The sequence below is a fragment of the Larus michahellis genome, chromosome 6 (assembly GCF_964199755.1).
Source record: "Larus michahellis chromosome 6, bLarMic1.1, whole genome shotgun sequence".
In the NCBI taxonomy this organism is placed as follows: Eukaryota; Metazoa; Chordata; class Aves; order Charadriiformes; family Laridae; genus Larus; species Larus michahellis.
The window spans coordinates 17,054,762-17,077,018 of NC_133901.1; the positions used below are offsets into that span (position 1 = coordinate 17,054,762).

Below are 22,257 nucleotides of genomic sequence, written 5' to 3' on the forward strand. Positions count from 1 at the left end.
CAGAAACACAACAGACACTGAACATCTTACAAAGCTTCTTTTGTGACAATTTATTTCTCCTTATGAATTTAGCATTCTTCTAAAACCGCCCTCAAACACTCCAGCTTGTGACAGCACTCCCACCACACTTTGAAGTATGAATAAGCCAGCATTACTACAGGAATAGAGCATTGCAAAGACAGAATAAAACATAAAAGGAAAAAGAAACTACGTGATGACTATTATAAATAAAAAGTACAGGCCAAGAAATGCAGTTATATGGGCATACAGGAAATAGCCTTTGAATCCCAACAGTTCCCTCAATAAAACTTAGCATTGTGCCCTCTTGGCCTGCCCACAAAAAGTGTCAATAACCTGCACAACACACCTAAATCAACAGAAACAATAAAAACCAAGTCTGCCTACACACCGCTAAATATCTTCTACTCACCTCTACTACCAAAAGAAGAATGAACCAGAAAACTAACTCAGGCCCCCAAACCCCAGTGACAGGTGATGTTAACGGAGGGCATGGCGCAGCTGCAAACCATTACACAGCTGATCACAAGGAGAGGTAAGTTTGCATCAGAAAATAAGGGTGGAACTGCTTAAAGGAGAAACTCTTTTCTGGCAGCACCAAAACATGCAGTCAATCAGCAAAACAGACAGCATTCAAGCTGTGGAATCTGATGGCTCTAGGGGAAGCTATTGAGATAACTGGTCGCTCCTCTTAGAGGCACTAATGGTCTCAGTGCTGGCCGATGTACCCTGTAGCATGAGCTAGATTTCCATCACTATCCATGCTTGTCAAAGAATTGTAAGAAATACTTTTAGCATGCTTTACTGGCTTCTATTTATCACTGAGCCTATGTAAGCCAGGGATTCATTTTCCCTAGCTTGTTTCATGCCCGTACTAAGCACTCAGAACTTTGAACAAGGTAGAAAAGTAACACAATTAACTTTTTAAATTTTTTTAAACTTCACATACACATGCCTCGGGAGCATTACTTGTTGTCTTCAACACCTAGGTAATAGTGGGGCTGAGCCAGGGAAGCATCCTCACTGAACTGAGAGTAGGCAACACACCACAGACCCATACCCAGCACTCATCCAAGCATCACCTGGCAACATTTTGTTTTGAAGAGCCCTACAAATATAAAAAAGCACAGATTTTTAGCCCCTTTTCTTGAGGAAGAGAGAGCAGTGTGTGGTTTTTCAGAAGCCCTGTTTCTGGAATTAGCCTGGCTTTCTGTCCCAGGTGTCCGTCAGCTTTGATGGGAGGCTCTCTCAGGCAGACAGGGATGAGGCAGCAGGTTTAGTCCCACTGAGCCACAGTGGACAAGCTGAGCTGTGTCAGGTGAATGTTTCCCCACTGCCAGCCATACAACTACTTGTGCACATAAGCTCAAGCACATGCTGAAGTGGTGACTGGGGCCTCAAGTCCCTTCACATGTCATTTTGATGCAAGAGCAACCAGAAACAGGCAACCAGGACAACAGAGAGAAAGGGAAACAAATGCAGGTGACAGATCAAAACAGAAAACTCTGAGGAAAGCTTTTATCTGAGTATCTGCTACTCCATTTCAAGCTTGCTCAGAAGCTTCCTCTGTATTATCATCAGATGCTGCATGGAATGTCCCTCTATCTCATGTCCTTTGTCCTTAGAAGTTCTAAATTTGGCTCTTGGATACACATTGATGGCTCTCCCTGAAGGGAACAGACCTTTGCTCTGGATCCAAGAGTAACAGATGCCATCAGTGTGAGTCACAACAGCCACAAAGTTTGCCACAAGCAATCATAATGCTGATCTAAAAATCTCCCCCAGTGGAAAGAATACTAAGAGCTAAAACTCCAATGCCAATGTTCTCTTGAGCACTTCACAGCAGGAATTTGCCTCAGTAGGAAGAGTGGAGTTGGCCTCAGATACAAGGGAAATCTAATTTAGAAGTCCTTTTTTAAAGTTATACAGCAATGCCATGGGGCACTGAATGAGATTTCATCAGTTTAATTTATACTGATTTAAGGCAACTTTGATTTGCTTCCTGCCCTCCCTATCTTTCAGCTCACAAAGCAATTTGATGTTCTCTCATCCTATTGTCCAAGATGGCATGGGGCAGGAACTGCTGACTTACAGCAACTAAAAAATCTCACCACCTTCAGAGATTATCACTTATGGACCAGTTTAATGTTTAATCAGTCTCCACAGACTACTAGGCCCAAAGAAAAGCAGACAGAACTGGTACCAGACAAAGTGCAAGGACAGGAAAATGATGACAATAGAAAGAAGCAGCTGGAGCAGAGAGGAAGGCAGTGCCAGAGAATGAGGAGGACGGTGTATGGTTTCTTACTTTTAACTGGTCCTCTGGGAGGTGCCGCAATTGAATCCCTCTCTCTGGCTGTGTCTCCTTCTCTAGCTTCCTTTTTTGGTTCCTCTCCATCCAAACATCATCGAAGCTGAAGCACTTATAGAGGGATTTAGGTCTCTTCCTCCTCCTCTCTGGAATGTCCTTGGCTTTTTCATCTGGAGCAAGGAAGGAAAGCCTCCAGGCTTTGCTCTCCAGGGTGGAGATAGGGCGTGGGGATGGTGGAACCAGGGGGGGCCTTCTTTTGCGATGGGGAACCCATTTCTCATTTGGCCTCTTTTCAGGTGGTGTTTGACATTGCTGTTTAGACTCCTGTTTTACAAACAGCAGGTGAAAACACAGGGTTTGTTGGCTGGAAACTTTGTTTGCTTCAAATCAGGTTGAAGAGAAGATGGTAAAGCTCAGTTATCTCATCCCAGCTCTATTCAGAAGAAAATGCTTTCCCAAGAGTATTGGCTGGCCGAAACCAGCCTGTCTACTCACTCAGCCTTCTCCATAGGCTTAGTGGTACTCCACCCTGAAGCAGCAGCTCTGTTATCCTTTGAGGATGTAACGTACACTCCCTCTCCACAGGACAATGCCCTTTTCACCCTCATTCTAGACGGCATATTACAATAACATTACTACTGGGATTTAGGTCACTCTGTCTGTATAATATTATTTACAAAGACAGACAGCGTCTCTGAAAATAGAATAATAACCAGTCTTGTCTGTCCGTGCTTTTCCAACTGTACTTCAGTTATACAATGTGAAAAGGCTTCCTAGATGCCTGCAGGTCTGATATATTAAGCCTTGTGCTTCCTGATGTGCTCTTTGTGCTATCCATTTTATTTGCTTGATGTTGGGCCGAGAGCAAGAAATTGCACAGCTTTGCACTTCGCTCTCATTTGCCTTTAACGAGTGGCTGCACAAAATTACAGCTTTTATACTGGAACAACTTAAAATTAAGCATGTCCTGAGGCATCCAGCTACCACTCCAGGTAGCATCAGTGTTAGAATCAATAATATTAAGGTGGGAGATAACAACATTGAGGAATGAATGATCTCAGGAGACTCTTTTCATGCCAAGAAAATGTTGTGTCCTGACAATCTCTCCAGTTTCTCACAGTTCATTTGGAGAACCCAAATACAACTCTTAAACCACTGCAGGCGCCTCCTATGTACTCTCAATTAACCAACAATCCCAGATCAATTCTTTATTGCCACTGGCAAGAGAGGCCACACTCTAGAAACACTTTGTATCTACAAAATGCTATGCAAAAAGGAAAGTGTACCCTTCTGGTATCCTGTCCCTAACCACATCATATTGGAGAGGAGCAAGGAGAAGAACTTTGCACTGATTCCAAACATGGGACATATTGGGACAGTTCACTCTTGCCTGCTGGGTAACACAATTATGTAAGTAAAATCATGCCACAAACAGTCAGATTAATTAAATATGTAATGAAGGCGCTGCCACATCGGCAAACTGGCAATTGTTCTGTCTTGCTGTTTTCAGCATAAAATCTTCATCCTCGATATAACTTGGAGAATGTTAACCATTAGCAGGTAAGGAGAGCGGGGCTGGTCTGTGCTCCGTCAGGCTAAGGGTAACTTACCAGTGTGATAGCCAGAGGTGTCAGGGGCAGGCTGATCCATTGCAGTTTGGCACAGCACCATAACACAGACAAAGCTGATACCACTGGAAAAATACCTGGCTGAGGGCTTGGGAATACATACATATCCCCACAGTGGAGGGAACACTGGGAAGTGAGTTCAAGGAACTCCACAATTCTCCATCTGTTTTGCAATAATGTCTTTACTGATGCGGAACATAAAAGGACTTTTCTTCAAATACACTTTATTTTATTACCTTTTTACTGAGCAACATACAAAAGTAAGACCATCCTTGGTGTTTAGATAATTATGTTGGAAAGACTTAATACTGCAAATATACTTTGCCGAAGGCCTCTGTGGTATTTTCAGGGATTCCTGAAAGAACAAGTTCACTTACAAAATGTAGGGGGCAGCTCTACTTCATTTTACAATGTCATGAAAATGGAAATAAATAAAAGCCCTATCTGTTTTAACAGAATAGATGTTGTGTCCTGAAAGCTGGGACATTTACATTAATTTACAGGCTCCGGGTGCATTTATCCAATTTCAGATATCATATCCTGCAGCCTCCAGAAGAACAGGAAAATCAAACTGGTTTTATATGGCTTAGATACGATTTAAGTTTTTTGTAATTTTCTTTAAATTATGTAATCTAGCAATCAATTTAAGTAATTATTTATTGGCTCCGAATAATTATGTTATAGGATATGCATTGCCTATTCAAAGCTTTACACATGCTTCATCTCTCCTCTCTTTTCTAGATGCTCTTTTGGGTTATCATTTACAGGTCAATGATTTTATTCATCCTCTGAGAGGCTTCATCTGTTGACAGTGTGTATAGTCCAAGTATCTTGCATTTTCCTAGGCTGGTGCAAGACTGCAGTCTCTTGTTTGGAACGTGGTATCCACTATTAAGTTTGTAAGTTAAGTTGATGCCCATGAAAATAAAAGATTTTAAAGTAAAGCAGAGGACAGAAGGCAATAAAGCAAATTCTCTTCCCCTTCTGCCCACAGCAATTCCAGTAGTACAGCCCTCATTTCTCAAACCCACCCACACGCTTCTTTAGATTCCAGACAGCATTAGCAAAAAAAACCCAAACCAATCAACCAAAAAACTTTCACTGGGAATGTGAGAGGAGAGGTTGAGGGAATTGGGTTTATTCAAGCTGGTAAGAGGGTACTAAAGGCAATATAAGAGCAGTCTGCAACAATTTTGTAGTTACATGGATGATGGATCCAAACTCTTCTCAGCAGGGCCAGACAATGCCACCACACAATGGCGAGAAATTTTTCCCAATGTTTTCCTTGGGAACATGTTTCCCACAAAAGTGCTGACATTTCCAGCAATGGAGGTTTTCAAGACTTGGTTATTCAAAGTCATGGTTTTGCCTATCTGGTGTTGCCACTAGTCTTGTCTGAGGGAGGAGGTGGGATTAGATGACCTCCCAAGGTCTGTTCCAACCAACATTTTTGGTTTCTATACAAAAAATAGGGAGTTTCTGTTAAAAAAATTGGGAGAAAGGCTAGGCTAAGACCATTAAAACTTCAATATAACCTGGGATGTCAGAAACAAAAGGCAGCAGCAGCAGCAAAAGGTGTGCGCAGGCTCATTTGAGTTGAACACAATCAGCCCTCAACTGCAGAACTGATCAAGCAGTTCCAGATTCACAAACTCTGCGAAAAACGTCTGCTTGGGATTGATATGAAAAATATCTCATGCCCTCTCTCAAGTGCCACTTTTGAAAATCTGCTCAACAAAATCTTTGCCCATTTCTTAATGTCAAAACTCATCATCAGCAATACCGAAAAAGTAGCACGATCATGGGAACTCAGCTAACACATCAATCTCAGTCACTCTGGTGGTGCTCAGCCACTGAAAGAGATTCCTAAACTTGCAGCCACTTACAACTTGGGAAATCCTCTCTGGGATTAAAAGCCTACTGACAGAGGAAGTCTCTGCTTTTAAAGGCCTCAGCCAACCAAAAAATCCCTATTTAAGATACAATCTTTTCTGTGAGATCCAGCCTATCACAAGGAAATTAATGTTACCGGGGTAGAATACAATGCAACATCAAAAGGAGACCCTGCGTCCATGGGGTTTTTTTCTGTTTACTGTACAAAAGAACTCCCAGTGGTAATCAAAGTGTAGTCATGGTGACTGCAAAAGACTCGTGGTACTTTGAAAGACAGCTACTCATTGTCTAAAGAAAAAGATTTTACTTCTTATAAAGTGACTGCTAGCAATGAAAATTGATTCCTGTGTTGCCTTTCACTTCCATAAATTAATTTACTATACACAAGTTACAATTCCGCTTTATCTCTAGAGGGGTAAGACCCAGCTAAAAACTGGAGTTGAACACAGGGCGGCATCTTTGTTATCTGTCTGAAGCATATTAGGCATTAGCACTGTTGTGACGATCTATTCCTTTAGATTTTTGTGGTAAATCCTCCCTTAAAGAATGCATCAATTCATATAGTCTTAAATAGAAACAGAAAGATTAAGTAGTGCTACCTATCTTAGCCGAAGACGAATATTTATGCACCCATCTAACCAATGTGTTCACTAACCCATCAAAGAGTTTCACTGGAATTACTAAACCACATTAAAACAAAAGACTGCAAACCAAACCACCACCTGATCATTGCCAGACAACAACTCACCTCATCTCGGAGCATGTCACTAATGGAAGAAGCTGTATTTAAGCTGATCTGGGATTGACTACTTATGCCGCTGTCATCCCTCTGGTATTCGTTGTCCAATGAGTGTACAGAAAGTAAGAGACTACCTCTGGGTTTCAGTGTCTTTGGTCTCTCAGGAGCCTCCAAATTGCTTTCAACGGCAGAGCTGTTCCCAAGAGAGATCATTGAAGTGGCACATATTCTTCCGGGATAACGGAAGCTCTTGTGTTGAGAAGCAGATCGTGGACTCTGCGGTTTAGGACTCATGGGCCTACAAGGCATATCTTTACCGTCAGAATTAGTGAGCTGGGGACATGATGGGCTTGACTGACTAAATGACAACTGCAAGTCAGTGGGGCTAAATGGAGATTTCATCCAGTATTCTTCTAAAGAAGTATTTAAACTGTTGCTCAGAGCCTCCTGTTGTTCATCACAGTCTGAACTCTGTGAGTATCTGATGCCCAGGTCATGGGACTGTATTCGTTTTCTCCACATACCTGCAGGTGAAGAGACATCAACAGGCTCCACAGAGGTGTCAAAATAGTTGGGTTCTGTTGAGGAGCCATTAGCCGTTTCTGTTTTAAAAAATGTGTGTCCATTGGAACTACCCTGTCGCTCTACTGACGCTGTTCTCATTACATGGCCTCTAGTTGCATCAAGACTGTCTTGTGTTGGTGATAAACTTGCTAAGACAGGCCTTTTTAGTCCATCTGCCTCCTTGCTTTTTAGAAAAGCTTTCCAGGCGCTCTGGCGAAGTTTGGCTTTCTCCTTTTCATTTTTCAGTGATACTCTTGAGCTTTGCTCAGTATTTTCCTTTTCTGGAGATTTGGATTCAAATAAGCTTGAGAGGGATTTGTGTGCCAAGGCCAACCTTGTCTTGAACTTCTTACCCTCGGGGGTTTTGTTTCTTTTGTATTCATTTTCAGGGAACGATTTTCTAATGCCAGAGTATTCCACAGGTTCACTGTCATTGTTTTCAGATGAACCTGGAGCTTGATGATCTGCATATTTGACAGCAGCCAGAGTGGGAGAAGTTGAATTTGTATCTACATCTTCCATCAGTATCCGACCAGAGCCAGAAGCCTTCCTCAGGCTCATTCTGTTGAATAATCCTGCAGGTCTCTCATAGAATAAATCATCATCGTCGGAGTACTCAGAGGTGTAGCTTTCCTTCCTGTGGAAGGCTGAACCAGATGAACAACTTTTGAAAGACTGTAAACTTTCAGTGTCTTCATCCTCTTTCCCAGCATCCAGTTCTTCCACCTTTGCTTTGCTGCCAAAGAAGCTGCTACTTCCCTGATTTTCTGCTGTGGCAGGCTTAGTTTTCCTGAAAGAAGTCATTTTTGAGAATACTAAAAATCTGGAACCTTTCCCACTATTCCCATTCTTTGTTGGCTTTTGCACAGCTTTATAGAGACCACTGCTGCTTCCCAGGATATGGACTGAGTTCTCATCCATTTCCTCGCTGTTAGTGCTGCAGGTACTTATATTATCTAGGCCCAGCACACAAGTATTATGGGTCTCCCTTTTCACAGAATAGTTAAAGACATCAGACGCATCTAGATTCAGCGCGCTGTCTTTGCTAGGGCTAGCTGTGTCTTCTGCAGGAGAGCCCTCCCTTCCTTCACTAGGAGAAGGCTCTTCACAAATACCTATTTGCTCCTTTGAACCGTTACAGCCTTCAGTTCCTTGCCTGCCCACCGCGTGTTCAGAGATCATGATGGCCCCTTGAAGGTCAACATCAGCACCATTTCCCTGACACAAGTTGCTTACATTGCACGCTTCCAGTGTCACTGCACTAGTTATAGATAAGCCTTCCTCTCTGCCTTCATGCGTTTCAAATTCCTCTTCCTTAGACACCTGGTCATCTCTCCTTTCATCCCATGACTTTCTGAATTGTTCTGTCTCTAATTCAAAACCAGTCTTTGTTCTGCAAGGCTCTTTTTCAGAGATAGTAACACCACTTCTGCTATGTGATTTTAAGAGTGCTTCTTCACATTGATCTGCCTGACTTTCTGCAGTAAGTATTTCACTGCCCAGTGGTACAGTAACGCTCCTGAATTCCACTTCTGCACTTGTTACCGTGGAATTACTATGGGTGAACCCTAAGGATGAAACTGCATTTGTTTTCTCTCTTTTCTCTTGTGAAATTTCTGGGGTTTCTTCAGCTGTATCCCCACCAGGGAGTACCTCTGCACGACCAGGAATGAGGTGGGTGGCCAGAATTTGTTCTTCACAGCTACAGCTTTCACTCAGAACTCTCTCTGGCTCAACGTGAGCTTTGCTGACAGTACGAGGAGACATCAAATCCTTGCTCACTACATGTCTCAATGTTCCAATTACTTCAGTAGGAAGGTTATCATTCAGTGTCTTGGACTGTAATCCTTTCTGCTCTACAGATAGTATAATTAGGGCAGACTTTAACTCTGGAAGAGTCATTAAATGCCTTCTCTGGCTTATACAATCTGATCTGGGAGCCATTTCAACAGCAAAGATACTGTCTTCATCCTTTCCTTCATGAGTAGGTTCTTCATTTGTTACTAGCTCAGAATGACTCCTTAAGGCACCAGTTTTGCACCTTGTATTTCGCTGCATTGACTCTTTCTGCTCTGCCTCAGTGTTACTGCCACCTGGTTGCAATGTGGTTTCCAGGACCTTCCAACCCAAGTCAAGGTTAGAAGAATCATCTACCCATCTTTCCCCTACCGCGATCTCCATACCTGAGAGTTCAGATTCAAGGCCATTCTCCTTCAAACTTTTTTGCTGTATTGTAACAGTGGAAACACAGTTTACAGAATAACTGCAATCTCTGTTTTCGACAACAGCAGGAAAACCTACGTGACAAGCTGCTAGGTTCTCGGTGTCACCAATGCCAGATTCAACGTCAATATCAAAAGGGAATCTGTCTGCTCCCAGATCTCTTTCAGCTTTGTACTGGTCACTTTTTATAAGTTCTTCAGCATTTATGATCACTGGCTCATAGTCCAGGGCAGATGAAGTTTCCTTTTGTTTAGGGTTACACTCACAAGCATCGATCTCTGTAGAAGATAAGCTATCAGCAGATGTACCTACTGCTTCTGGGCTAAGGCCACATGTCTCTGATTTAGAGTGCAAATAATCAATGCACTGGGAAGAGCCTGCTGTCTGAGAAACCTGACACTCATTTGAGTCTATGTCAGTATTAAGAGATCTTTTTATGCCAACTTTGCCCTCTATTTTTATTGCCTTTTCAGGGCTTACAGGTACCCTTCCTAAATTTTTCCAAGTGTGTTCAAAATCCAGCCCCTGAAGGTGTATTCTGGAACATGACCATCTAAATTTGTCTGTCAGATGAATACAGTTCCCCACATATTCTGTCTTGCTTTGAGCACTGATATTTTCAGGTACACTGTGCCATGTTTTACTTTCTGTAATCTCCGACCTTGTGAGTGGTGGTTGAGATCTTGGTTTGAAGCAACTCTGGTAAAAGAATGAATCTGTTGTCAACATGGTCTCTGTACTTCCACGTTTTATCCTTTTACCTGTAGTTTCCTCACTGTCAACTGAGTTCCTCCTGCTGCATTTTATATTGGACATAGAATCTAATTCACGCATATAGTCAGATGTCTCAGTGTAACTTCTATAGTTAGGTCCATTTTTTTCAAAATGAAGATTAGGCAAACTACACCTTGATGTTGCATCTGAACGGAAGGAAAATTGCTGTACCTCAGGAAAAATCAAAGAACTTTCTGAGTTTGCTTTGAAACAAGCAATGCTTAATACTGCAGGATGTTCCTTCTCTCTTGTAACATCATCTTCTGTAGGTACTGAGTTGGTACAGGACTGCACTTTACTGTTTTCAAACTTCACTTTATTTTGCAATACTGCTACAAACTTTCTATTTGTCTGTAATACAATGCCCTCTTGTCTGACTTGGTTCTCTCTGTTGGAAGTACCCCTAGTTAATGTTAGCTCTTCATCACCCAATTCTTCACGTTCTGACTTCGGAGATTGTATGCAAAATTCAGTTTTGCTTGCTGCTGCTTTTATTTTGGAGGATACTTCTAACCGCACCTGCTGGGTAAATTCTGGTTGCCTTGAGCACTTAAGTTCATGGAGGGTTGTTTCTGCCTTTGCTTTAGGAAGACTACAGCACAGAGGTTTTTTTTCAATAAAAAGGCAGTTTGAATCCAAGCAAGTTTCCCCAGTTACATCACTGGAAACAGATTCTGTGTCTGATGCACTCTCATAAGGCTCAGTTTTTACATCTGACAAAGATCCACTCTGATGTGACAGGGTCTCAAAATAATCTTCATCTGTTTCTTGGCTGGATCCACGTATCTCCAGCTCAATCGTGCTCGGCGTAGAAGAACTCAGCTCATCTTCAAACTCTCCTTCACTGATGTAGTTTTCAACTGGCTCTGGGGTCTGTGAATAAACAGAAAAGAATGATTTAGCAATGATTTCCTACAGCAGCAGGGCAGCATGAACTATTATTAGAAAAAGGGACTTAGGAACACAATTAATTTAATACACACTGAAGTTATACTCGCTATTTTACTTATAGATGGACCTGAGGTTTTTCTATTTCTTAATTTTTATTTCCTAATTTTTTTTTCGTTTTAATATGTAATTATATAGAGGCCAAGATGTGAGTTTTGGCCTTATCTTTCACAAGCCAGTACCAAGACACATTTCACATTCAAATAGGAAAATGGAAACAATCCCTTGCCAGCAGGCCTAAAAACTCTAATAAATCCACTTTCTCATCTGAGGAGGAAGTTTATGTGATAAACCTGAGAAGTAATTGTTACTGTCCAAACTACAGAAATGTGACATAAATAGATGCAGAAGAGTTTTGCACTAGAATAACTGGATACTACCTATACCAAAGCCTTAACCAAAGGTGAAAGAAGTTTTTGATTTCATTTTCCATAAGGGTTATACCAGGAGCATAACATATATTAGTTATCAGAGCACATCCAAATCAGTGGCTGAGCGTAGAAAGATCAAAACCGCACTGTCAATATTAGGAAATGTCTTTGTCCCAGACAGCTAACCTGGGAGAGTCTCAGTCTTTTCTTTAACCATCAGAAAGAAGTCTAGATATTTTTCAAGTTTAAAGTAGAAAATGAAATCACAGCAAGCTTTCCTGAGGTAAAACTAGTACTTGCCGTTTGTCAGATTCAAGTACAGCTATTGTCAGAAGTTCTACAAATGTACCCAACAAAGATATTTAGCTGATTCCAGCCTCAGTCCATTAATACCTAGAAAGAGAAGCTACATAAACATAAATGGCAGCCTTTAACCCTAATGCTGGCTGCCTCTTTAACCAGGTTTTGGTAACAGTCGTCACAAGAATAACCAGCACATTTCAAAATCTGAAAACTGAGATAATAAACAATGAAAGACATTTCTAAAAAAAAAACCAACAAACCACAAGTGAATGGCAACCATCAAACTAGAACACAAGGTCTCTCAGCCTGAGTTGCACGTCACCTTCACCAGGGTGCTTTGTCACAGAGGATGTGTGAGTCTTCATATGGGAAGCCAAATTCCAAATCACATCAAGGGATATGTCACAAGAGTTTCTGATTCTAGACTCCAAAACACAGAGGGTAAATCAGAAAAAGGAAGCACTAAGGTTATTTCCAAAAGAGAGTCTCAATAAGAAGATTAGTATTTTGTCTTGACAGAAGAAGGAAAATACAAATTGAATGGAGGAGGGAGAGCATTCAGTGCTTCAACCAAGTCCAAAAATCACTTTCGCACCATTAAACCTGACCAAATTGCTCTATAATGGCAACATGAGTCACGTAACCAGCAGAGCAACGTGTCCTTTACTGTGTGCAATCAGTGATACATGTAATTGAGGTCCTTTAATAACGTCAAATGCCACTGTCACCAGGACAGAAATGACCAGCATTAAAGCAGCACAGACTAGCACTTCACACAATGATGGAGCAGCGCAAACTGCGAGCAGTTGGCTCACCCAGCAGTGAGTACCGCAGCAGCTGTTCAGCAGTAACAGCGCTGCCTCTTCAACAGTGTTCTGAACGCAAATTTACAGATGGCAATAAACTAAGATAAAAACTGTTCAGGCAAGTAAGAACAAAGTAATGAAGAAGCCCAACTGTCCCCAAGGATAATTATGAATTAAATTATAAACAAAAAAGATCCCTTACAGTCCATGTATCATTCCAAACGTAGCTATGTCAGGATATTTGTATTGTGACCCCTCACAAATCAATTATTTGTTTTTAATGGGTATTATACAAAATCATGCAATTCAAGCAGAAGCAGAGGGCCCACAATTGCCTCCGTACCTTGTGGGAAATAAGGAAACAAATTCTAGGTATGAAGAGCACCAGTTAATGTCAACCAGCATTCCTGGACCGAGCCCAGGACTGAACACGTGCCCCCAGCGCTGCTAAGGGGAAGAGCGGGCATCAGGATCAGCCCGGTGGGGCCTGCTCTACCAGATGCACCCTGGGATGGAGTTCCCCTCAGGAGGGAGAGGACATAGAGGCTTCAGTTCCTGCTATGTCTGTCAAAGCCCTCTGCCTAACAGGCAAGGGAGGCTTAGAGCTGACCTCTAGTAAACCTGAAATTCATGAGCCCACTGAACTTCCCATGGTGACCAGGGAAGAAGTCTTAACAGGCCAAAAAACATGCAGATGGTGCCTTTTTTACCTTCTTCTATGGGTCTTTGACTTCTCAGTGCCTCCAGAAGGCCAGGCCTTTGCTCTGACCACCTATCATATGTAGTTTAATTTCCTCCCAACCTGTAGTGTGTATATTTTGTTAGGATTTGTGGGACTACTTCTCCTTGTGTTTTACTGTTTTTTCCTGTAAAAATTGAATCTAAAGGACTCAGAGCAGAAGGGGGGAAGTTTACAATGGGCAGGTTCTTTGATGTAGACTTGTCTTCCCAACACAGACAATCACGGGCTTGAGAACTGAGTAGATTCAGATTAGAAGCTATAAAGAAAACATCACGTAAGATAGCCACATAATGTCCCCAAGGCCTCAAATTATCTTCCTGATCAAATCCAACTATCCAAGCCCTTTTCTTAAATTGCCTTCATCATGAATAATGGAAAGAAGGGAATGAAAAAGGAAAAGAGGGCACACTGGCAAAGCCTTCATTTTCTACTACTTCCTCGTAAAAACGAACCTTGTTACACTTAACGAGTAAGAAGTAAAGATATTAACTTCAGACAGAACTTTGCTTTCCCAGTCAGCAGAAAAACACTTTTTCTGAATTGTGTGTCATTCCAGTGGATATTATAGGTGCTACAGATGTTTGTAAAGAGCAAAACAGTATGAATACGAGCAGATGCAGCACTGCATCTTGATGAGGATTGCTGAGAAGTGATACTGTTGTCAGCAGTGGTTCTGAACCTTCAGACCGATTCTGCTCTGTGCACAAATAGCAGTTCAGCAGGCACTCTGGAAGACACTAGAAATTACACCCTCTGCAGGTAGAGAGGAAAGCACTCTATAACCACTGAATTACGACATTTTACTTGCAAAACATATTCAGTTTTTGATGCAGGACACAAACATTTGCATCTTAACTGCACAACAGGAAACAAAATTCACAGAGGGATGAAAAAAGCAGAACTTCCCCAGGAGGTTCTTGCTTCCGTCAGTGCAGGTATGCACGGGCATCCAAAAGGAACTTTGGCACTAAGTCCTTGAGCAGTCTGGTGACACAGTTGTTTCATTAATCATCTATACAGAGCAATAGCACTATTTGCAGAGTACTCTGTCCTTAAGCCGCAACATTTTTATATATAGAACCATTCATATATAAAGTCACTAAAACAACATATCTCCCTCTTCCACAAGAGATGAATGAGCTTTTTATTGTTCCCAAACAGTGCAGTTACTTTTTGCTGAAAAAGACCTCAAAGCCAGTTCTGTTGATTTGTGAGAACTTGCACTATACTAACAGCGAGTGGCATGAGGAAACAACATGCAGACATCCTCTGCATAAGTGTCTTGCTCTAGTTAGATTTACTGCCTTCACTGGAAAGCCTCCAAATGGTTAAGCAGTTCCAAAATCAGCAGGACTACGTGAGCAATTGCATACATCTCTGGCAGCTACCATCACTTGAGGTGATAGTGCCAGATGAAGACAAGGGGGAGAAGAGGTTGGAACTGATGGCAAAAGAACGCACAAAATCAGTGAAATACCTAAACATCGTAACTGCCAAAAACTCAGTGCATTTCCCCCTGCTGCCAGCTTGATCGACCGTTTGTCTGTTCAGTGTTCAGTGTTTGACATTACAGCCAATAACCTGGCCCCAGAGGTAAATCTGGGCCTCCACCATGTTGTTGTCTCATGACACTTGGTTAAGTACAGGACTGCATCAGCAGAAAAATGCCACAAGCAGGGGGCCTGCTACACTCCACACAGCTTCTCTCATTCCTTTCAACAAGCCAACTCCAACACAAAAACAGTTTTATAGCCGAAAGCCAAAAACATTATCTCCCTCCTTTGACATTAACACTCCTGCTACCACATACAGCTTAGCAGAAATGTTGGCCAAGATAAAACATGTTGGCCAAGGTGTAATAGTTTCTAGTAACAATGCGTAATCTGGGTGCCATCTAGAGGTTGCGATGAGGTGCCTGGTCAGACTCAGCTTGCACAGAGAAATACACACTCCTTTTAATAAATACAAGCTGCATTCCAGACTCTGACTGTGCTGCCGGTCAAGCGTCTCACCAACAAATTCCTCAGTGCTGCTTTAGCTCCAGCCAGACAAGGACTGCCCAGCAGATGAAGAGGCGAGGCAGGGAAGAGGCATAAAGATTTATCACGTGAAGTAGATATGTCATTTGTACAATATGATTGCACAAAACTGAAAAGTCCATGGCTCCCCCTACCTTGAATTTGTGGTTTATTTCTTCCATTAAGTTTTACAAACTGCAGTTTGCATCAGAAATACATTTTTATCAGTGCAGCAAGACCAGAAACAACTATTACGAAAATATTTGTAGATTTATTCTCACAAGTACATTAAAAACCGACAGCTTATTTGTACCAAAAGAAATCCTACATTTTAGCCAAGATGCTAACTATGTAGGTTCACTCTTGAAATGTAAAGTTTAAACTGCATCAATAATTATTATTGTTATCAGATCATTTTTTGGTCAACACAACAATATAAGTCGTCAAATAAAATTTGGAATACCAACAGCTAAAATTCAGACCCAAGCAATTTCCCTGCTATTTGAAACTATCTGCATTCATTGCATTGCAGTACTCCCTCTGCTGGCAAATCTAAAAGGGAATATATTGCTTCATTGTCCTGCCTTCAACACATGGAGAGCTTACACTGTTAGATTTCTAATGATCTTTCATGAAAACAGGGATATATTTTGGTTGCCTTATAATACCAAGTCAATAATCTTCCTCCCTCCCTCACACTCTTCCTCTATTTTTTTAACAGAAAAAGCTCGGGACTGCCCCAGAAGAAAAAAATCAGAAGTTAATGCATTCATGTTGAAGATACAGTGTAAAGATATGAGCAGGTAACATCGCTGCTCCCATGGAACAGGGGACTAAGCCTCACTGAAACACTTTTTGTGCTAAAATGGAAATTCAAATTGGCCGCAGGGAAGCTCTTGCCTCCAAGTTATGGAGGCAAATGTACATCTACCTCTATCTAAATTTTACCATGAATGTTTCTGTAAGGCAGACGCATTTACATGAGATTGAAGCTGTCTGGCAGAAGCAACATAGCTCTGCACAGACCAACAATCCCACCCAGAAACTATGTGACTCCTCCTCCATAGACTGGGCCCCTGCTGAACTCTAGTGTTACACAGCTAGGAGGCTTCAAGTACTAACATCCTTCTACCAGTGGATGTTTGTATACTCTTTAAAAAATCTTTTTGGCCTGGTAAACGAACACAAGACTCACAGTTTGTTTCCCTTCAGAGTGTTCAATGACATGCTTGAACACTTTTCTGAGTGGCAACCTTTAAGACTCCTGGTGAAAGAAGTGGTCACTTCTGTTCTAGGAGACCAGGCAGAGAGTGCTGTGGTGGTTTGTTCTTCCACTGTAAACTTGCTGCAGTCACTTTTTTGTGAATACGCTTTAGCATAGACATATTTACTTTTTTTAAACTCAATCCTTTTTTTCAGAAGCCACTCTGTTTTCCTGAGTGCCACTGAGAAATTATAGGAGGAATGCTGAATCGGAGGAGTAGAAAGACAGCAAATACTTTAAAGACAGGGCAAACTCATCTGAAGAAGCAAGCTATTTGAAAAAAGACTCCATTAAAGACAAAGAGTGGTCCAGGAAATCCTAAGTGTATGATTGCACATGTAGCCACCAAGCACGCACTGATGTTCAGTGATCAGTGTTCAGAATTCAGGGTTCAAGTTTGGGACTGCAATGAAGTTGGAAGTCAAGTACAAAGTCATGAGATATATGGCTTGTTTGTCTTATAATCTAATCGCTCAGCCCATTTTTAGAACCATAGGCTTGCTTTGTTTAGTCAAGAAAATCAGTCTCCAGACAGTTATAATTCTGTTAATTGAAAGAGCCCTTTGAAGGAAAAGGCCTATACGAAGCCTGGGAGACACAAGGCAGTGACTGATACAAAATCCTGCTTTTCTTGATCTCCTCCTACCATCACTGGAAACATCACAAATTGCCCAATACACTCAGCTACTGCATCTCCCTCTTGATTATGTTGTTTGCTTCTAAACTAATATTTCTGTGGTCATGCTGCTCCTTTTTATCAGCTCTGTTGCAATATTATTACACCAGACACCCCTCCTCCGGCACATCATACTGCTGAGTTCCTAGATGCTACAGAGCCCATGACCTAATTGCACTAAGTGCTGGATAAATATGGTGAGAGTGCCTGCCCCATAGTGTTTATAGTCTGATTATGTAAGATAAAGGGAGGGAAAGAAGGAGAGGGAGGAAGTACTATCTTCATTTTACAGATTCAGAGTAAATTACTCGCTCAAGTCATACCACGGCATCTGTAGCAGAGCCAGGAATTCAGCTGTCTCAGCCCCTGCTCATTATTTTTATCTTTTCATTTCTCTGTTGAGTCTAATGCTTCTCTGAGGGTTGAGGTCTCCTTACACAAACTACTGCATAAACAGAGGAGAAAACCTCAAGGGCAGTAAGGAAAGAGACGTATAAAGGTATGTATATACATCAGCTGGGGACTTGCAGGGCTGACAGAACAGAAATGCACCTAACACATTTGTAGACTCTTTCTTACTGCATTTTAAGAAGGAATGGCCTCAAGGAGAAGGTAGAAGTGAGACAGGCATCAAGGGGAAGATAGTAAGTAAGAAGAAAGAACAAGTATGGAGGAAAAGTATAGTTCCTTATTTTGCATCATTGGGATGAGTTTAATGGGGCTCTGTGGGACTCTTAGTTAAACAGGCCCCCCTATCATGAGATATAAATAATAAAAGCATTATTACTTGATATGTCTCAGTCTGACTTGCCATTACTAACTGCATGTTCTCAATAGCTTTAAGTAAGAGCTTTGCTAACAAAGTCAGCCTGGCCTTTGACAGTCAGACAAGCTTTTTTCCTCCTCTTCTTGTCATTGCCCTTCATTTTTAGGTTAACTCCTGGTCCCTGTCACTCCATATGCATGAAATACATGAGGACTTCCCCTCCCCAACTGCCCCTACTGACCTTTAGTAGTTGTTTCTTACACAGTTGCCCTGAAAGGTATAACCTTGCCTCTGGACTCTTGCTAATGTTACACAAACAGAAACTCAGTCGACAGGCTTTACAGCTAAAGGCAGCTCTTACAAGCAGACTGCATCAGATCTGAAGTCAGCAGTAAAATGAGGAGCACGGGAAGGTTGATTTTCAGACGTTTGACAAGGACAGGCTAGGTCTTGCTCACAAGTTCAGGAAGTGAACTGAATCCAGCACAACTTTGCATCCTTACACCTTATTTGAGTTTTGCCTACTAGAGTGACATGAGATACTCCAGAGCCAACGATCTCCTCACTCCTTTCCTCCTCTCTCCACAGTGGTTGAGAAATAATCTTCACGAGCTTTTAAAAGCAGAAAAGATCAAGTAACATGCAAATTTGTATCAAATAACATCTTTCAAGAAAAACTTAGCTAGCAACTCTGTTGCAGAGCATGGATTTAGCTGCGTGAAGTTGCACCATTTGCAAAGACCTCTTTTGCTCACTGTGTCGCTTCTCTTCCCACGTAACAGAAAGCAGAAGGGCTATTTACAGGTATTTTAACACCTTCACTATAGGCACAAGAACTGCATCAGCGCTAGGCCTGATCTGCAGCTGAAACATGTCATCAGGGTGCACTGCTCCTAAACAAGCTCAAATCCTTTCTATGTCCACATAGCACTGCAAGGAAGAGCAAGCCTTTCTTGTTGAGTGACTGCCACAGTTTCAGACCTGGACTGAAGCCTGAAGTGTACTACATATTATTAAATGTGGGCACAAGCCATTCAGCTGCTGGGGCTTAGGAAGTGTGCCTTTTTTTTGCTGTAGCTACTCGGCATCCACCTTAATGCCTTATTTCTCCTTTGGCCTTGGATACCTGATTTCACCTATGTTCCTCCTCTGTAAAACAATGGTAACACCTCCTGACCTCAGAGCTACACTGTAAATACAAGATTACGTGACTAGGCACCAGAGAATGAAATCTCTGACTCATGAGATGAAGTGAGGTCACATAAGCCCTGCCTTACATTTCAAGATCCACAAGGGTTGTATGAATCTGTGACCAAAATGCCCTCTTCTGTCTCCAAGAACCTGCCTATTCTCAGGAACCTTTTATTCCAGTGATGATTGCATCATCACTGATGATTTCATTTGATGTCGCTTGATTTGATAGAGATTAGATACACTAACTCACTACATGGGTGAGTTAGTATAACTACCAACTGTGCTTTTGCCACAAGACTCCTGCCTCATTCATGTAAATGGTTTCCAGGGATTTTCTGACACTCCCAACAGAACACATGGCTAAAACAAGAGGTACAGTAGTTACAGTGGCACGGGGAACCTGAGCTTGGCACAGGTAAGACCTCAGCTAGAACATTCAAGAAAGCTTGATGTGTATCCTACATCAGGATACACGGAGCAAGCGGCAATAGACAGGAGAAGAACAAGAATGATCTCAGATGAATAAGCCATGGGGAAAGACTGAAAGTATAGTGTGTAGTTCGTAGAGAGAATATAATGCGAAAGCAGTCTTTAACTACTGATATAAGGTAGTAATCTTCTCCCCAAATGTATGACAGATAAAACAAGACTTAAGGGATTTAAATTGAAGCAGAGAAGACTGAAGTTAAAGAAAATCAATAAACCACGAACAGTATGGATAACGAAAAACTAGGACAGATTGCCTAGGGGAGAGCATGGAGTCACCATCACTTTCTGGCTTTAGGTACAGATTAGATACACATCTGACAGGAATGACACAGGAAAAGCTGATCTCCACTGGAAGGACAGATGAGAAGACTTTTTTTGGCTCCTTGTAGCCCTCTAATTCAGTAATTATTAATTTGTAGATGCTCATTCAGTTATTTTACTACGATACACAGGCCCAGGGGGATATGCCATTATAACAGAGGTGACACAGAAGAGCAGCCACAAGCAAAGAACTCCTGTAGAAATCCAGATTTACAAGCAACCTGCATTGCTCTCTGCAACTACAGACAACCACATATTAGATGCAGAGCTCAGAAAGGGCCCAAAAATGTCCTCTGAAGACATGAGAGGTCTAGAAAGCGTAACATACAAGAGAAGACTGGAAAAAACTGACACATTGCTTAGCCTAGAAAAGACCTCACGCTGCAAAATGGCACATACCACCCAGTTCCTTACAATTTAAGTTTTTTATTTAAAGCCTCAAAACTGCAATATGATAAAAAAGACAGCAAAAGGGACAGAAGTTACCCATATCCTAGGTCCTTTGGCACAATCCATCTGGGCACATCTGCCCTACAATCTGAGTTGTGCCTCTACCTCATGGGAAAATGGATAGTATGGTGAAGATTCTTCCACTGTCAGACAGCACTATATATCTCTAACTAGGATCACAAATTATATCCATTTAGTTCTTTGGATGGAGGAACTGCTCCTTGGTCCATCATACCTATTTAATACCAAGGGAGACTCTAGAATTGCAGCTGAAGTGTCCATTTTGGCTTCCCTAAACTTTAGTAATGAAGCAGTAATCTATTTTTTTAAAATAGAAGGAGCAGAAACTGCTGCCCCAAAAAAGTGTTAACTTCAAGAGCATGTCACTCATTAGTTCAATGGGAAGGATCTGGCCTCCCATATTGTAAGGTTAGAAAGAAGGTTGGAGGAGGCAAGAGAAGCTGCAATAAATCATCACACACAATTTCGCGAACTTGGCAAAGAGCAGAAAGGAGGAAAAGGTCTTGCAGAAGAAAATCCAGGGCAGCAGGATTGTGAGCAGGAGGCAGGAGTGAGTGTGGTTATATCAAGTTGTTCATTCTTCAACTGTTCCCAGGCTCCCAAACTGCCCTGTGTATCTACCTAGGTATTCGCAAATTTCTGCACGCAGTAGGGAATACAGAGTCAGAGGTGAGTAAGATCAAGTCACTCGATCCATACCAAATTCCTCACCTAGTCAGTGCTAACTTGAATACAGAGAAAGATTTGGAAGTGTATCAGTTCAGAGACACACATTTTAAGCCGAAATCCAGCTTTCAGCACTGTAGAATCAGGAATACAGTAACTCTAGCCTCCTACCTAGTGATTTTGCTTGGCACAGCACTGACTTAGAACCATCACCAGGTCAAAAAAAGTCTTGCAAAAGTTGTGTCCCATTCGATACCATCTTAAGGTCAGTTTAAGAAAAACAGCACACAGACTTGCATGAATATCCACAAAGCTGTAAACCTTAGTTAACAAAACAGACCTCAGCTTCGCTCTTAGCCACAAAGATCAAGTGACATTTAAAAGGAAACAAAAAGATGCAAATCATACATTTTCAAGTCTTTGAAGATCCTGCTGACACTGCTCCAGGTCAGGGTACTTCTCAGTACAGTTCCTTGCTCTTCAGTCAGCCTTTTCACTTGCTTCAATGCTGAACACGTGAAGAGCACCAGACATTTTTAACCTCAACAATTTTTTCATTACCTGGCAGGAACAGCACTAATAACAGGCATATTCAATTGTTCAGGACAGCCTAAACATTTAATTACATTATGGTAGCTAATCACAAATAATTGCCAAATAATCACAAATTCCCTTTTAGGGAAGACAGGGCAGCTGCGAGGGGATGCAGCTTGCCTGTTCAGCTCATGGCACAGAATTCAGCAAGGACAAAGCAAGCAGCACAGGGAGCAACGTCTTACAACCCCTCACAAACCCCGTTTCCTCTTACTTTTTTAGAGAGAGACTACTTCAGCTTGCTTCTGTGCAGCCTAGTGATGATCATCTTGTTTGAAGAGAGCCCAATTCCACATAGACTGTGCTTTGGGTTCTCTTGTTTTACTATCACTTCTGCTAACAATTGTCCTTTTCGTGGATCTGGCTCCATCAAGTTTCCTTATCATTGTTTCCTTTCTTCCCAACCCTGTTATTATTTTACACAAATGGCTAGTTCCACTGATCTGCCAGAGAGAAATCAAGTAGAGGTTGATTGTCA

General features: G+C 41.8%; 1 protein-coding gene across 2 annotated transcripts in view; it reads right to left on the bottom strand.

Annotated features, from left to right (window-relative positions):
* The window catches only part of ARHGEF4 (Rho guanine nucleotide exchange factor 4), a 217,141-nt gene that overhangs the window by 110,556 nt on the left and 84,328 nt on the right, over positions 1-22,257 (bottom strand). Inside the window, exons 4-5 of one of the 2 annotated variants that reach the window (XM_074592021.1) lie at positions 6,599-11,023; positions 2,327-2,653 (exon numbers count right to left, since the gene is read on the bottom strand). In XM_074592021.1, the coding sequence (XP_074448122.1) occupies positions 2,327-2,653; positions 6,599-11,023 (4,752 nt within the window). The remainder of the gene's footprint in view (positions 1-2,326; positions 2,654-6,598; positions 11,024-22,257) is intronic. The other variant, XM_074592022.1, reaches the window with a different exon arrangement.